At 69.3% G+C, this 15,256-nt stretch overlaps 5 protein-coding genes across 5 annotated transcripts; 3 read left to right on the top strand and 2 right to left on the bottom strand.

Annotated features, from left to right (window-relative positions):
- Window positions 1–76: 76 nt before the first annotated feature.
- SP6 (Sp6 transcription factor) lies at window positions 77–4,304 on the top strand. Its single transcript, XM_065651282.1, has 2 exons — window positions 77–177; window positions 3,179–4,304. The coding sequence occupies exon 2, from the start codon at window positions 3,213–3,215 to the stop codon at window positions 4,302–4,304; it is 1,092 nt and encodes a 363-aa protein (XP_065507354.1). The 5' UTR covers window positions 77–177; window positions 3,179–3,212.
- Window positions 4,305–5,767: 1,463 nt separating this feature from the next.
- LOC135997902 (basic proline-rich protein-like) lies at window positions 5,768–8,051 on the bottom strand. The gene is made up of 2 exons (XM_065650822.1): window positions 7,389–8,051; window positions 5,768–5,962 (listed from the first exon to the last, which is right to left on the bottom strand). The coding sequence occupies exons 1-2, from the start codon at window positions 8,049–8,051 to the stop codon at window positions 5,768–5,770; spliced, it is 858 nt and encodes a 285-aa protein (XP_065506894.1).
- On the top strand, window positions 7,800–10,230 carry SCRN2 (secernin 2). Its single transcript, XM_065651012.1, has 8 exons — window positions 7,800–7,871; window positions 8,178–8,349; window positions 8,436–8,617; window positions 8,698–8,897; window positions 8,977–9,192; window positions 9,324–9,489; window positions 9,567–9,744; window positions 9,847–10,230. Exons 2-8 carry the CDS (start codon window positions 8,179–8,181, stop codon window positions 10,003–10,005), a joined length of 1,272 nt encoding a protein of 423 aa, XP_065507084.1. The 5' UTR covers window positions 7,800–7,871; window position 8,178; the 3' UTR covers window positions 10,006–10,230.
- LRRC46 (leucine rich repeat containing 46) lies at window positions 10,228–12,362 on the bottom strand. The gene is made up of 8 exons (XM_065650821.1): window positions 12,254–12,362; window positions 12,075–12,165; window positions 11,873–11,981; window positions 11,531–11,577; window positions 11,297–11,406; window positions 11,112–11,181; window positions 10,687–10,835; window positions 10,228–10,568 (listed from the first exon to the last, which is right to left on the bottom strand). Exons 1-8 carry the CDS (start codon window positions 12,360–12,362, stop codon window positions 10,228–10,230), a joined length of 1,026 nt encoding a protein of 341 aa, XP_065506893.1.
- Window positions 12,363–12,758: 396 nt separating this feature from the next.
- Window positions 12,759–14,833, top strand: MRPL10 (mitochondrial ribosomal protein L10). Its single transcript, XM_065651219.1, has 5 exons — window positions 12,759–12,815; window positions 13,001–13,170; window positions 13,536–13,700; window positions 13,808–13,952; window positions 14,205–14,833. Exons 1-5 carry the CDS (start codon window positions 12,779–12,781, stop codon window positions 14,453–14,455), a joined length of 768 nt encoding a protein of 255 aa, XP_065507291.1. The 5' UTR covers window positions 12,759–12,778; the 3' UTR covers window positions 14,456–14,833.
- Window positions 14,834–15,256: the final 423 nt, after the last annotated feature.

Here is a 15,256-nt window from a genome sequence, read left to right as displayed (position 1 = left end):
TGGGGAGGAGGGAAGAGCCGGGAGCCGGGCTGGGACCCAGCCATTCCTGCTCGCCCGGCCCAGTGGGTGCCCCGGTCCCTGGGGAGCCGCACGGGTCCCTCGGGGTCCCCTCGGGAGCCAGCGCCCACGCCACGCCGATGAGGACGGAGCCACCGGGAGCTCGCCGCCGCTAGACCCGTACGTACCCCCGGCGGTGCCCGCTCCCGGAGCCCCGACGGCCGGAGCGGCGGGAGGGTGGGCGGCGGCGGGCACCCCTGGGAGGGACCCCAGGCCGGGTCAGGGAGCTGCGGCCGCCCCGACCGGCGGCTGGGAACGTGCTGCTGGCGGCTCCACCGGCCCGGCCCTGCCCAGCCCCGGCAAGTCTTTGCTTGCCACCCCGCCGTGTCCACTGGCCACCGAGCCCCGGGGCTCCCGGCCCTTTTGCCTTTCGCGACGCGCTGCCCTCACCCCCCGTTTACAGCGGGAATCCCCCTCCCCTGGGGCTGGGCCCCCCCGACGCCCCTCAGGGACCCCGCGCCGGTTCCAAGCCCGGCTGCGGGGATGCGGGAATGCGAGGCAGGGGGCTGGGCGGGCCGGGCCCTCCCGCGTCGCCACCGGTGCTGTCCCCCCTTCAAAGCCCGGGGAGTTTCGCTCGGGCCCCGGGGAGCGTTGCTGTGGGCTGGGCGGTGGGGCGAGCGCGGCGAGTCGGCGGCATCGCCCTGAACCCACAGCATCGCCCCAAAACCATGGCATCACCTCCCAACCCACGGCATCACCCCAAACCCACAGCATCCCCCCCCGAACCTACAGCATCCCCCTCAAACCCACGGCAACCCCCAAACGCGCAGCACCGGCGCCGACCGCCGTTCCCGACCCACCCGTCGGGGCTGCCCGCGCCCGGTCGGGCCGGGGCCGGGGCCGGGGCCGAGGGCAGCGCTGCCCGCCCAGCCCCGCCGCGGGGCGAGGCACCGGCTGGGCTGGGACACGGGCAGAGCCGCCTCTGCCCAGCCTGGACCGTGACTCACGGGGACGCATCACTCGCCGGTGCCTCAGTTTCCCTGCGGTGAAATGGCCAACGCGTCGCCATCGAGCCCCGCCAGGGTGGGGGGGGAGACGCTGGGGGATTTTTTCGTCGTCATCCCCGGATGGAAAAACGCCCCGGGAGCCTCCAAGCGTGGCTGGGCAGGGTCATGGGGAGGGGGTGCCCCTCCCAGTGCCCCCCGAACTAGTGCTGGTCCCAATTCCCTGGCTTTGGAGCTGGACAGGGTGCAGCCGCGGTGCGTGACCCAGCTGCGCGTGGTGGGGACCTGGCTGGGGACTCGGTCCCAGTGGCACCCCCGAGCCGGGGGGGATGTTTGGAGCGGGGTGCACCAGGACAGCCGCGGCCATGGCTGCCCGCTGTCGTGTGGCTGTGCCAGGTCTGTGTTGGGTGGGACCTGCCCAAGACCCCATGGAGGGTCCCTGCTCCTCCCGTTGGGACTAGGGGGCTGGGGGACATCCCTGTGATGTTCTCTCCATCCCCAGATCTGGGGAGCCCTATGCGGTGCTGGCTGCCGCCGCATAGCCCCACAAAGAGCCATCGTTGTGGGGTTTCATGGTCATGGCCCAAATTTGACACCTGCAGGGGTCTGGGGAGGCTCAGGACACTGGGGCCACTGCTGGGTTGGGAGCCATGACCCCCCGCTCGGTACCAGCTGTCACCTGCCCCGCTGGCATCCCCAGGAGGCAGAGATGGTCCCCAAGAGACAGCCCTGAAATTGGTGCCAACCCCCTCCCAGGGTTGGGGTGGGCACAGCTGAGCCCTCCCCAAGGAACAGCACCCCAAAACCTGCTCAGGTTGCTAGTCCTGGGGGGCTCGTCCCACCCATGACCACCCCAGCACCAGCTCGAGGCCAAACCCCCCAGGTGTTGGTATCACAGGTGGAGGTGGGTCCTGTTGGGGGGTTTTGGCACCCCCCAACTCCTACCCCACACCTTGGGGTCCCCCTGCCCTCCCTGGTGCCACCTGGCAGGAAAAAACAGAGTCCTCGTGTAACTGGGGGGGGTTTCTTAATCATTAGGCACCCCCTTACTGCCCCAGGCTCATACTGCTGGGGATTGGGGGTTCTGGGGGTCTGGCCCCTTTGTGCAGGGGATCCCCCACCCCAAAAGCTTCAGCACCCCCCGGGTGTCGCCCTGGGGGTCTCTCCCCAGCGCTGGGGGTGTCTGGGAGGGGCTGATGGTGGCAGGAGGGGACAGCGGGGGTCTGTGGGGACGAGGGTCTCGGCTGCCCCCCACTGCGGCGCCAGTGGGAAGTCGGGGGGCGGGAGCCAGTGGCGGCAGGTGGATTTCAACACCGGGGTGGGGCCCGTCCCCAGTGGGGTTTGCAAAGCTCCCGGTGAGTCACGGCCGCCGTGCCGGGGAGGCAGCAGGTGCCTGGGGGCCGGGGGTGCAGCGGGTGCCCCGGGGGGCCGGGGCTGCGGGCGCAGGCAGCCCAGAGATCGGCTTCAAAGGGCTGCCGGTGGCTCGGCCCCGGGCTCCGCTGCCTCCCCGAGCCCGTCTCGCTCCTGCTGCCAGCCAGCCCGGCGGTGCAGCCCCCACCGGGGTGAGTTTTCCTCCTGGGGGCTCCCTGCCGGGCTAGGGGCTTGGGGCAGGAGCAGAGATGGGAATGACGGTTTCCCAGCCTGGCTGGGGCATGGGAGAACCGGGGTGACCTTGTGGGTGCTGTGTGCCCCCCGTGGTTGGGACAGGGGCTTGGAGGTGACACTTGTGTCCCCTTGGGGACCCTTGCTGTGTTGGAGGGACACAGTTGGGGAGGTGATGAGGCAAATGCTGGTGGCTTCCTTAGATTTTGGAATTAGACACCGACTCCGTTGGGCCACAGATGTGACCCACTGGCACCAGGTCCACAGGGGTGGGTGCCACGGGGTGTCCCCTGCCTGGCACCACCGTCCTGGTGTCACAGTGGGCTGCAGAGCAGAGAAACTGCCTTGGCGGGGCAGGAATGTCCCCCAAATCGCGGGTGACGGGGTGATGGGTGCTGAGGACGCTGTCACCTGTGCCACAGCGAGACCGCGTTGGCGCGGGGTGGGAATCGGTGCCGTTACCGGTGCCAAACCCCTCCCTGTGCCGGTGTGCGCAGGGGCAGGGGGGTTCGGAGGTGTGACCCCCCTCTTCTCACAGCTCTTCTCTCCCCGCTCGCCCCTCCTTGGCCCCGCAGGTCTGTCTGCGCCTCCGCCCCGCGCCGCTCGGCAATGCTGACAGCGGTCTGCGGCTCCCTGGGGACCCAGCCCTCCGACGCACCCCGCGCCTCCCCGGCTCCCCTGGACCTGCAGCCGCTCCAGCCCTTCCAGCCCCACGGCAGCACCGCGGCGGGTGCCGCCGACTTCGCCTCCCCGCTGCCCACCCCGGAGCTGCCGCTGGCGGGTCCCGACGCCGCCTTCGCCACCCCCGGCACCTACGAGCCCCATGGCCCCCCGCGGTTAGACCTGCCCGCCGACGGCCCCCCCGGCGCCTACACCAAGCTGCTGCCAGCCCCCCCGGACATGGCGCATCCCTACGAGCCTTGGTTTCGGCCCCCGCATCCCGGCCCCCCCGGCGAAGAGGGAGGCGTCAACTGGTGGGACCTCCACGCCGGAGCCAGCTGGATGGAGCTGCCCCCTGGGCAGGGCGGGGGGCTGCAGGTGCCCGGGCACCCCGGGCTGCCGCCGGCCCTGGGGGGGTACAGCGGGGGGGAGCACCAGCTCTGCGCCCCCCCCACCCACCTGCTGCCCCCCCCCACCCAGCACCTGCTGGGAGCGGAGGGGGCGAAGGTGCTGGAGGGCCCCCCCGAGCCGCGGGGGCCGGAGGCGGAGGGCGGCGGGCGGCCCAAGGGGGCCCGTCGTGCGGTCCCGCGGGGCGGGGGGCAGGCGGCGTGTCGCTGCCCCAACTGCCAGGAGGCGGAGAGGGGGGGTCCCTGCCCCGAGGGGGTGAAGCGCAAGCACCTGCACAACTGCCACATCCCGGGCTGCGGGAAGGCGTACGCCAAGACGTCCCACCTGAAAGCCCACCTGCGCTGGCACAGCGGGGACCGGCCCTTCGTCTGCAACTGGCTGTTCTGCGGGAAGCGCTTCACCCGCTCCGACGAGCTGCAGCGGCACCTCCAGACCCACACGGGCGCCAAGAAGTTCTCCTGCCCCGTCTGCGGCCGCGTCTTCATGCGCAGCGACCACCTGGGCAAGCACATGAAGACGCACGATGGGGGCAAGGATGGGGGCGAACCCGAGGTCAAGGGCGCCGGGGACCCGTCGGCCGGCAAGGGAGGCAAGAGGGAGCCCGAGGGGGGGAACGCCGCCCCCACAAACTGAGAAGTTGAGCCCCGGGGGGGGCGCGGATGGAGGCGGGGAGGACCCTGGGCGGGGGCACCCTTCGGGGCCGGTCTCTGAAGGGTGTCGGGGTGGGGGGCACAGGGCTGGCACCTCGTGCTCAACACCTTGTGCTCAAAGCGGGGAGGGGGACGCGTGCGGGGGCCGGGGCCGGCTGGGGAGCGCCGGAGCTGCCCCGCGGCGGTTTCACTTGTCCCGCTCCCGCTCTCCCGCCCCGGTCCTCCCCCCGCATCCTCCCCCGGCTTCCCAAATAATTTTTTTTGGGAGGCTGCTGGCAGCGGCGGGGCTGGTTGGGAGGAACATCAATGGGCGCCGAAGGAATCGGCGCTGCCCAGGCATGTCCAGCCCTGGAGGGGAGGAAGGAGAAGGAGAGAGGGAGAGAGGAGAAACCCGGGAGCCTTCGCTCGGGGAGGGCGGCCGCAGCCCCCTGGGTCCCCTCCCTGTGGCCGCCCCCAAACCCTTGGCGTCCTGGGCTCAGCCCCCCCTGTGACAGCCACACTTTTTCGGCACCCATGAGGTTTTGGCACCCCCGGGGTGCACACAGGAGCCTGGGGGTGCCCATGGCCCCCCTGCCCTGGTTGGGGATGCTGGGCTGGTGGGGGTCCCACGGCCCCTGGAGCCCTGCTTTGGCTGTGGGTTTGGGTGCGCAAACCCATTTTTTGGCCCAAACCGAGGCTAAATTGGGGGAAAAAAAAAAAATCCTGCTTGATGGGGGGGCCGCGGGGGCCGCGGCGGGCGCGTGGTGCGGCGGCAGGCGGTTGCCCAAGCGCACACCTGCAGCTTTCCCACACCCAGCGCCGCGGCCCCGGGCGGGGGCAGACGGGGCGGCCGCGGTCCCGGGAGAGCCGGGACGGCCACATTCCTCCGGCCTGGCACGGCCGCGCCGCCCCGCGACCCCCGCCTGCCCCCCCGGCACCCCGCCACTGCTGGGGCTCCCCCGGGCATGCCTGGCTCCTGGGGACCCCCTTGGGGAGCGCAGCCATCCCCCTGTGTGTACCGCAGGTCCCTTGGGGACCCCATATCTCCAGGGGACCCCAGCTGTCCCCCCATGCATGCTGCCTGTCCCCCCAAAGCCCCGTAGCCGTCCCTCCCTGGGATCCTGTATCTCCAGGGGACCTGCTGTCTCCCCCGTGCATGCTGCCTGTCCCCACGGGGACCCCCCTAGCTGTCCCTTCCCAGGTCCCTGGATCTCCTGGGGACACCCTGGAACATCCCCTACCAGGGACCCCATATCTTTCCTCCCATGGGCCCCCTCCCCCCACTTCCCCAGGGGGACCCCATATCTGTCCTTCCCCCTGCCTAACAGTCCACAAAATGCTCCTTTTTTGGACCTTTTGGGTCTTATCCCCCAAATTCTGATAGAACCCCTTGGACACAGAAGGAGACGCTGAACCTGGGACCGGGGGGGTGTTGGGGGGCAACGGTGGGGCTGGGTGGGATGGGGCTCACAGGCTGCTCAGGGCACCTGGGGCTCCCCTGGCTCTGCCCCCCCCAGCCAGCACCAGTTCACACCAGTTGGGAATCCGGGTAGGGGGGAGATTTGGGGGGGGCTGATATCTCAGCGTGGGCCCCTCCTGGGGGCTCTGGGGGGGCCGTGTCTGGGGCTGTGGGGGCTGCCCGGGCTCGGAGCACCCCAGGGTCTGGGGAGAAAGGGTGAAGGTGAAGTCAAGTGGGGTCTGTGCCCAGAGGGCACCCCGAGACCTTTGCTTTTGATTGTTTTATTATTATTAATTATTAATTATTATTATTATTAATTATTATTATTATTATTTTATTAAGGTGAAGCCAGGCTTTGCCACTCGGGCAGAGTGGGCATCTCAGCTGTGGCCATGGGCCTTTTGGATGGGGAGGGGACCAGCACCCCTTGCAGGGTCCCGTCCCCATCCTTGTCCCCGTCCCCATCAGTGTGGGAGGGGCTGGTGGCAGCCCCGCTGCGCCGTGGGGCTGGGGACAAGCTGTGGGGCTGGAGAAACCCAGCACGAGGTGAAGTCTCACTGGGGGGGCCCGCGGGGACCTGTCCCCAGCCCCAGCACAGCCGCCGCCGTCCCTCCGCAGGACTTGGGTGACCTGGGCTGCCCGCAGCTCTCGAAGGATGTCCCCGACTCCGGCATTTGCCTTTTCCAGCACAAAATTCCCCCTTGGTGCCCCCAGCTGGGATTTTGTCTCCAGAGGGAACCCCAGGGGGCTCAGGACCCTCCCCAGGGTGCCACAGCATCGCACTGGTGGCCTAAAAGATTTTGGTAGCCCAGCCCGGCTCTGGCAGCAACGGGAGGCTCTGGTGTGTCGGGGTCCCCTGTGCTGCAGCCACCGGGGGGGCACCCCAAAGCTGGGCTGGGGAGGGAAACACTGAGCAAAGGGTCCCGTGGTGGTAGCGGGGCTGGGGGCTCAGCCTCACCAAGCTGCCCCCCATCCCGTTCAGAGCTGGGGGGCTGTGAGGAGAGGCCGCAGGTGTGCTCTGCCCCCGCACCCCCGGGGGCCCTGCCTGCCGCGATGGGGCAACGGAGGCTGTAAAACCGGGTGGGGAAGGACGGAGCCCGGCTCCCACCCGCCGAAACCAGTCCAGCCTGCTGCGGCGTGGGGATCCCGGCCCCGCGCCCCGAACCGCCGCGGCTCCCACCCCCGAGCCGCCCCCCCGGGGCAGGGAGGAACCGGCCCGGCCGGGGGCCCCGAGCGGCCCCCTCACCGAGCCCCGGCCCGGGGCGGGGGGTGAAGGGGAGCGGGGGACCCCGGGAGCGGGGCGGCCCCGGGGGTGCTGTGGCTGGGGGCTCGGTGTGTCCGCCCCCCGGCGAGGGGAGCGTTTGTGCTGTGAAGAGGCTGCAGGGCTGTGGGTCGGGGTTTTGTACTGGAATAAACGCCGCGTGTTTTCCACGCTCCGGCTCTCCGGCTCTGTCTCTGCCAAAGGACCCAGGCGTCCGGCGCCCCGACCCCCACCCATCGCTGCCAAGGGACCCAGGCGTCCGGCGCCCCGACCCCCACCCATCGCTGCCAAGGGACCCAGGCGTCCGGCGCCCCGACCCCCACCCATCGCTGCCAAGGGACCCAGGCGTCCGGCGCGCCGACTCCCACCCTTGTGCCTCCAGTGCCGCTCGGGATGGGGATGCGGGGGGGTGGGGGTGAGCCGGGTGGGGACCAGTTGAGTCCCCCGGCGGGCGGCGCATCCTGCAACCCTCCGGCCCGGCCTCGCACACCGGGATGCGCCGGGCGGGTGCCCAGGGTGCCCCCCCGCAGGCAGGGCGCTGCCCGGCAGGTCTGCCCGCATACCGCGGGGCGGGCGTGCCCACGGGGAGCTGCCCACGGGGGACTCTGCCCCACGGGACCTCCCAGCTCAGACTCGGGTTCCCCGTCCCTGCCCCACGGGGAGGGGGCGGAACTGGGACCCCAGTCCGCGGGCTCCTCTGGGCTCCGGTCCCCCGCGCCCCACGGCGCGGCCGGGGCCGGGGCCGGTCCCCGCCCGCTGCCGCTGTGCGGCCTCCGGCCACGGGGCGCCGCCGTCGCCCGGACGGGGCGGGACGGGGGGGCGGGACCGGGCGGCGGCGGCAGCAGCGGCAGGTTCGTGGGAGCGGCGGGTCCCGGGGGGTCCCGGGAAGGGGTTTCGTGCGGGGGGTCCCGGTTACCGGGGCGGTGCGGGCGGGCGCCGCCGGTCGGTGCAGAGCTGCGGGGTCCCGGGGCAGGAGGTGTCCCCCAGGGATGGGGTCCCTGATGTACCCCCAACTCCAGGGACCACATCATCCCCCTCTAAAACCCCCCGCGTCCCCAGGGCTGCCAGCCCCACAGGGACCCTGGGGACACATCCAGGGCAGGGACAAGGGGGTGACATCCCCCTGGGTGCCCCCCCCATCCCCTCACTGGGTTTAGGATGGCGAGGCAGGATCCCATGCCCTCATCCTGCGACTGCTTCGTGGCGCTGCCGCCGCACACCGCCGTGCCCGCTGTCATCTTCGGCAAGAACGCCGACCGGCCACGCCACGAGGTCCAGGAGGTCGTCTATGTCCCCGCCGCCACCCACCGTCCCGGGGACAAAGTCCAGGTGAGATCCTGCTGGGGGCAGGGTGGCTGCAGGGGACAGTGTGCTGAGCGTGCCAGGTCTCAGCCCCGCTCTGTGCTCCCCCCCAGTGCACATACCTGGAGATCGAACAGGCGGAGAGGACGCACGCAGTGGTGCTGAGCCGTCCCGCCTGGCTGTGGGGTGCTGAGATGGGCGCTAACGAGCACGGCGTCTGCGTGGGCAACGAGGGCGTCTGGACCCGCGAGCCCGTGGGGGAGGACGAGGCGCTGCTGGGGATGGACCTGGTGAGGTGAGGACCGTGCCGTGATTGTCCTCGTGCTCCCGCACTGTGCCCCAACGCCGGGTGACGCGGTGCTGCCGGCGCGGCAGGCTGGGCTTGGAGCGCAGCAGCTCTGCCCGGGAGGCCGTGGAGGTGATCACGGCGTTGCTGGAGCGCTATGGCCAAGGCGGGAGCTGCAAGGAGGAGCCGGTGCCCTTTGTCTACCACAACACCTTCCTGCTGGCCGACCGCACTGAGGCCTGGGTGCTGGAGACGGCTGGGCAGTACTGGGCAGCCCAGCAGATCCGAGGTACGCGGGGACTGGTTGTACTGGGAGGACGGGGAGCCCTGTGCCCCCCACCCAGCCTGAGCCCCCTTCGCTTTTGCAGAGGGCAGCCGCAACATCTCCAACCAGCTGAGCATCGGGAGGGAGATCACGGCCGAGCACGCGGGGCTGCGGCAGCATGCGCGCAGCCAGGGCTGGTGGAGCGGGGACGGCGAGTTCAGCTTCGCCGAGGTTTTCTCCCTGACGTACCAGCCCGCTCGCATGGAGGCTGCCAAAGCCCGCTACCGCGCCGGCCAGGAGCTGCTGCGCCAGCACGCAGGTGGGGATGGGGACATGGACGGGGACAAGGGATGGGGACAGCCACCCCTGTCTCACCCCGGCATCCCCACGCTCCCCAGAGGTGCCACGGCTGAGCTGGCGCCAGTGACATGGCCGTCCCTTCCCCACCAGGTCACATCACAGCGGAGACGCTCATGGCCATCCTGCGGGACAAGGCCAGCGGGATCTGCGTGGACTCGGAGGGGTTCCGCACGGCGGGCAGCATGGTGTCCGTGCTGCCCTGCGACCCCGCTGTGCCCTGTGTCCACTTCCTCACGGCCACCCCCGACCCCTCCAGGTGAGGACAGCCCCGCTGCGGGGGTGCCAGGGACGCGGCAGAGCCGGTGCCAGGTCCCCGCGCCTTCTCTCCGGCAGGTCCGTCTTCAAGCCCTTCGTCTTCGCCCCTGGGCTCAAGCCCGTGCCGCATGTGATATCTCCCACCTTCCGTGATGACCCCGCCAAGCAGATCCCGCGGTTCCGCAGTGTGGTGGATCGGCGGCACCAGCTCTACCGGCGGCATCAGGCGGCGCTGGAGCTGATGGAGAGGGACGAGGTACCGCAGACCCCTCCCCAGCCACTGCCGCGGGATCCCCGGTGGTGTGGGACATCGTCAAAGTCCCTGAGGGTACCCGATCTAAGCTTTCATCCCAACCAGGAGCAGGGCCAGAAGCTGCTGGAGACGCTGCGGGAGCTGGAGAAGCAGGGGCTGGATGGGATGAAGGCGCTGCTGGGGGGCACGGTGACCCCCCGCCCCGAGGAGCTGGCCGACCTCTTCTTTGACTGCGTGGAGGCAGAGATGAAGTTCTACACATAAACCCCTTGCCCCGACTTGCCCCGGAGGAATCGGCGCTTTGGAGAGGTGGCTGTTGCCCAAAACACAGGCACGAGGGGAAGGAGAGGGACATGGAGCAGGACTTGGGGTCCTGCAGCCCCGTGTGTCTTTTCCCACCACGGAGCATAGCGGCCGGTGCCCCCCCAGGGCTGGGAGCTCTGTGTCAGACAGACAGACCGATGTAGGAATAAAAAAGCTTTAATCCTACCCATGCAGCGCTGTGCTGGTGCAGGGGATCGGGGGTAACTGCCTGTTTCTTGCTCCTTTGGTGTGATTTTCCTCCTCCGGAGCCTTGGTGCGGGGCTGCAGGCAGTCGTGCTGCCCACCGGGTGCTGGCAGGGGTGGCAGCTTCGCGTGGGGACGGGGCTGAGCCCTCGCGGGGGCTGTGGTGCAGACAGCCCCCTCCCCGTCAGGGTTCAGCAGCAGAGCCCGACGCTCCCGCAGCGTCTCCAGCTCCTCCAGCCGGGCCCGGTGCTCACTCAGGGCTTCCCTGCGCCGCCGCCACGAGCGCCTGGCCAGCTCCTGCTGCAGGTCCGCAAAGAAATCTGCAGGGACAGAGCGGGAGAGAGTTACAGGAGACCTGGCACAGCCACCCGAGAGCCCTGTCACCCTTGGGGACAGAGGGACCTGAGCGTGCGATGTCTCCTGCATCAGTCTGGGCACCTTTGTCTGTGGTGAAAGGGCCGCTCGGCTCAGGGAGCGACTCGTTGTCTTCGTCCTCGCTGCCGGAGGAGCCTCCTTCCTCCTCTTCCTTGTGGACGGGCTGGGTGTCCAGCTGCAGGAGGTGGGGCAGAGCGCACAGCACCCGCTCTCTGCAAGCACCCGAGGCAGCGCAGACGTTCCCCCATCACTGGGAGCACTTTGTGGGGGGCACTGAACCCCCTGGCACCGTGTCCCCCCCAGCACCGCACCCCCTGGCACTGCTCTGTGCCACCAACCGAGGCAGAGATTCACATTTCTGGGGTTTGGGTGGGGGGCTCAGGCTGTATTTGTTGTCTGGGGGGGGCTGTACCCTGCTGAGGGGCTCATGTGATTTGGGGGGGCTCTCTCTCCCCCTCTGCTCCCCCTCACATGCCCCACCGACCCACCTGTATCCGTGCTGGTGGGTACATTTGTTCCCCGTTAAGTCGAGGAGCCAGAGGCTGCGGGGCAGCTCGTCTGCAGAGATCAGAGAAAGCAGAAAAAGCTGCCGAGATGGGACCTGACCGCCCCCCTCCACCAAACACGCTCTGTCCTTCCCTTTCCTGCCTGTAGCCCCGTCCCTGCATCCCACCTGGGTCCAGCGTCTGGATCTGGTTGTGGGACAAGTCGAGGACGCGCAGGTGTCGCAGGGGCTGCAGGTTCTCCACCCTGTGGATGCGATTGCCAGCCAGGGAGAGGAACCTGCGGAGCACGGGGCGGGCAGGGGGGTGTTAGGGGGGGTTGCCACTGCTCCTCGAACCCCCGGCACAGGAGGGAGCCTCGCTCTCCTCTGAGTCGTCTCCTCAGGGGCAGGAGCTGCCCATACCGCAGGTTGGGGAAACAGCCCAGATTCTCAATCTTCTCAATTTGGTTCTGGAAAAAAAAAAAAAAAAAGAAAAAAAGAAAAAAAAGGGGGCGAGATGTTTTTCTGACTTTGGGAGCACCTCGGGTTTGCCCCAAGATGTGATGTCCCAGCACTGCCACGGGAGCTTCACGAAGAGGGTACAGGGCTGTGACAGCACGGGGGACCTGGCAGAGTCCAGCAGGACCCCAAGGCTCCTCGTGTGAGTTTGAAAACCACCAGATGGCTGATGCCAGCGTGGGGCAGAGCTGAGGGTGTTCGTGGTCCTCACCCGCAGGACCAGGGCTGGTTGCTGCCGTGTCTTACCTGCTGCAGATAGAGGCTGCGGATCTCCCGCAGGCTCCAGAGCTTCCCGATAGCACAGATGTTCTCCCGGTCCAAGCGGAGGGTCGGGGGGGACAGCAGCTCGGTGGATCTGGAGGGACGGGGGTGCTCGGGGTGTCCCTTGTGCCCAGAGACCCCCCCCGGCAGGCTGGGTGATGGGGGTGGGGTCTGTGCGCACCCTCACCGGCTCTCGGGGTGCGGGGGCTCTGCCAGCCGGGGCAGATTCCTCGTGTTGATGAGGCTGTCGGTGAGGGTCAGCCCTGGGGACTCATGACCTGTGGGGAACCCGGAGTGACGGGGGGTCCAGCCCCCCCCAACCACCCCAGGCTGACATAGGAGCAGCCCCTGCAATGGCTCACTCACCCTCAAGGGTCTTCGGCTGCCCAGCTGTGGCGGGGGGGTGCTGGCCTGGCTCCTCATCCCTTCCTTGGGCCATGGGGTGGGTGTTTGGGGGGGGCTGGGCTGGCCCCATCGCTCTCTGCACCGAGCAGGGTGCTGAGGAGATGGGGGGCAGAAACCTGTGGACCGAGGGGGTCGCTGGGGACAGGACTGCGGGGCTGGGGGGGCTCAGCACGGGCTGACACCCCCGGGCGGGGGCCGAGGAGGCCACCGGGACCAGCTCCCCAGGCCGGGGGGCACAGAGACCCCGGGGCAGGGTCGCCGGGACCAGCTCCCCGGGCTGGGGGGGGCACAGAGACCCCCGGGCCGCGACCGGGGGGTTCCCGTGTTCTGGCGGGAGCGCAGGCCGCAGCGTGCCCGTTGCTAGGAGACGCGCGGCGCCGGAAGGGGCGGGGCGCCGGTCTACCCTGACAGCACCGCCCGTCCTCTTCGCGCATGCGCAGCGCCGGTCCGCCGCCTTCCCACAAGCCTCTGCGCTGCCGCGGCAAGATGGCGGCGCTGAGCGGCCTCACGCCATGGCGACGGGGTGAGCGGCTCCGGGCCGGGGCTGGGCCGCTCCGCGGGGCTCGGGAGGGCCGGGGGCCTGCCGGGGGCCTACCGGGGGCGGGCGGGCGGCCTGGCCTGGCCTGGCCTGGCCTGGCCTGGCCTGGCCTGGTCTCGTCTCCCCCGGGGCGCGGCGCTGAGCGCGGCCCGCGGGCCCCCTCTCCGCAGGCTGGCTGCCCGCCCTGCAGCTCGTCCGCCGCGGCTCCAAGGCCGTCACCCGGCACTGGAAGGCCATGCACTTCCAGCGCCAGAAGCTCATGGCCGTCACCGAGTACCTGGCCCCGCGGCCGGCCGTCCCGCCGCGCTGCCTGGGCCCCAGGAGGGAGACTCCCCAGGAGGTAATTTCCTGGCGTGGGGGCTCGTTGTCCGGGGAGACCGGGGGGTTTGGGCACCCCGTGGGGGTGCTCGGCTCCGGGGCTTTAACACGGGGTCCGCAGCCCCCACCGGGTGCAGTGCAGACCCCCGGGAGAGCCCTGCCCCGGGATTGCTGTGTGCGAGAGCCCTGCGGGGTGTTTGCTGCCCCTTTTCATCACGTTCTTTGGGGCTGGGAGATGCCCCAGTTGTTAATCAAGTGCTGGAAAACAGGCGAGTCCTGATCTGTGGCAGCACCTCACAGCAGAGGGTCCGTTTGCAGGGTCCGATCTGGGGGGGGCAGCAGCCGTTGTCCTTCCCCGTCGGTCCCATCGCTGCTCCCTCCCCGCAGGACAACGGTTACGCGCGGCTGTTGCGGCGGCAGGTGGAGGAGGCGTTCCGGGACAATCGCATGATCGCCATCTGCCAGTACAACTCCATGCCCGACGAGGACGTGGTGCTGATGAGGCACTACCTCCGAAAGCACAACATTCAGGTCAAGTTCGTCCTGAATGAGGTAGGGACAGAGCTGCCGGGGTAGATCCCGGTGCGGTTCTCGGGGACAGATGGCGGATGAGAGCCGGGACGGGTGAAAAGCTGCATTTTGAGAGGTGTCTCCCCCAGATTGTCAGACCCGTGCTGTCCCAGTCCAAGTACAAGAATCTCCTCCCTCTCTTCGTGGCACGCAACATCCTGCTGGTGAGCCCGGAGGCGAAGGTGAGGGAGATGCTGCGGGTGCTGAAGGGAGTTCCGCAGGTCAACCTCCTCGGTAAGAGCCTTCCCTGTGTCCCCATCTGTTTGGGGCTCCTGTCCCTTGCTGGGGAGGGGTCCTCCCTTGTGCAGGGCCCACACTGATGGCGCTACATCTGCAAGATCGTTGTCGTGTCCAGTAAAATGAGGGAGTGGGCGGGAAGAGGTTTGCAGGAGTGCCTGTTTCTTTAGCACTGGTGGAAGATGAAATGGCGCTGGCGCTGGCTCTGGCACCTCGTCTCCTGTTCTCAGCTCTTCTCCTCTCTCCCAGGCGCCTGCATCGACGACACCATCCTGAGCAGGCAGGGTGTGGAGAATTTTGCCAAGCTGCCGCCGCTGGAAGCAGCCCAGGGCCAGACGGTGGGTGCGCTGGCCCTCCTGCCCTCCCAAACCTCCTCCCTGCTCCAGCGCGGCTCTGCGCACCTCACCGCTCTCCTGGACCAGCACATCCGCCAGCTGCAGACCGGGGAGACGGGGAGTGCGGCTGAGCCCCCGCCCGCCCAGAGCTCGGAAGCTCACTGACATTGGCCCCCCCACCCCCGGGGTTGGCCGGGAGTCGGTTCCGTCACCGGCTGCGCTCGGGGGGAGTCAGCGGTTGGAGATTTGGCACCGGATGGGACTGAGGGTCCTGCAGCGTCACCGTTTGGGGACACTTTCCTTTCCTCCCTACACTGATGGTGCTGGGAATGTCTGAGCTGCGTTTTGAGCGCTGTGGGGCTGCAGTCGGAGGTCGTGGGGAGGGGGCAGAGCGCGGCAAGGACCTATGGTATTGCTGGTGGGGGGGACACCAGATGCTGCGAGCCCCCTGTGCCCTCTGGTATGGGGACAGCGTGGGGGAGCCCGTCAGGGTCACTGAGCTGCATCTGCAGGATTGTTGTCTTGTCCATTAAAGATGGTGGAGATGCCAAAGGCCTTGTCTTTGATTTGGGGGGGTGGGCTGGGGGGTTCCTGCCCCTTGCTGGGGGGCTGGGGCTGAGTGCTGCTTTGGGGCTCTCCTGGCACAGAGTGGGGCTGGGGGGTGGGCGAGGGATGTCCTGGGGGGGCTAAAGTCCAGTTTGGGGGTGTGGGTCCCGGGGCACCCGTGGGGTGATGCTGCTCCTGGGGTGCCCCCACCCGGGCGGGGCAGAGCTTGGGGGTTGGCTCGGGGAGGGGGTGCAGCCTGGGCGAGACCCTGTTACGGGAGAGGAGCCGCCCCCGGTACCGGCTCCGTCCGTGTCCGGGCCGCGGGAGGATCAGGCCGGGCGCGGGGGGTCCCGGTGCTCCGGCGCTGGCGGCTCCGGTCCTCCACGGTGCAGGGGGCAGAGCCGAGCGGCTGCGGCGCCT

Source organism: Caloenas nicobarica, chromosome 24 (assembly GCF_036013445.1).
Source record: "Caloenas nicobarica isolate bCalNic1 chromosome 24, bCalNic1.hap1, whole genome shotgun sequence".
NCBI lineage: Eukaryota > Metazoa > Chordata > Aves > Columbiformes > Columbidae > Caloenas > Caloenas nicobarica.
The sequence above is the reverse complement of the archived record's forward strand: the minus strand, read 5'-3'. Positions and strand labels throughout refer to the sequence as shown.

Bases quoted from the DNA above. Each gene is read 5' to 3' on its own strand.
- LOC135997902 (XM_065650822.1), bottom strand. From the start codon at position 8,051: ATGATGTGGTCCCTGGAGTTGGGGGTACATCAGGGACCCCATCCCTGG. The intron at 5,963-7,388 runs GTGGGAGTCGGC...CTTTCTCCCCAG, and splicing joins GCGGCACTGGAGGCACAAGG to ACCCTGGGGTGCTCCGAGCC.
- SCRN2 (XM_065651012.1), top strand. From the start codon at position 8,179: ATGGCGAGGCAGGATCCCATGCCCTCATCCTGCGACTGCTTCGTGGCG. The intron at 8,350-8,435 runs GTGAGATCCTGC...GCTCCCCCCCAG, and splicing joins GTCCCGGGGACAAAGTCCAG to TGCACATACCTGGAGATCGA. The intron at 8,618-8,697 runs GTGAGGACCGTG...CCGGCGCGGCAG, and splicing joins CTGGGGATGGACCTGGTGAG to GCTGGGCTTGGAGCGCAGCA.
- SP6 (XM_065651282.1), top strand. From the start codon at position 3,213: ATGCTGACAGCGGTCTGCGGCTCCCTGGGGACCCAGCCCTCCGACGCA.
- LRRC46 (XM_065650821.1), bottom strand. From the start codon at position 12,362: ATGGGGCCAGCCCAGCCCCCCCCAAACACCCACCCCATGGCCCAAGGA. The intron at 11,407-11,530 runs GTATGGGCAGCT...CGTGCTCCGCAG, and splicing joins GGCTGTTTCCCCAACCTGCG to GTTCCTCTCCCTGGCTGGCA. The intron at 11,182-11,296 runs GTGGGATGCAGG...TGATCTCTGCAG, and splicing joins GATCCAGACGCTGGACCCAG to ACGAGCTGCCCCGCAGCCTC.
- MRPL10 (XM_065651219.1), top strand. From the start codon at position 12,779: ATGGCGGCGCTGAGCGGCCTCACGCCATGGCGACGGG. The intron at 13,701-13,807 runs GTAGGGACAGAG...TGTCTCCCCCAG, and splicing joins TCAAGTTCGTCCTGAATGAG to ATTGTCAGACCCGTGCTGTC. The intron at 13,953-14,204 runs GTAAGAGCCTTC...CCTCTCTCCCAG, and splicing joins TCCGCAGGTCAACCTCCTCG to GCGCCTGCATCGACGACACC.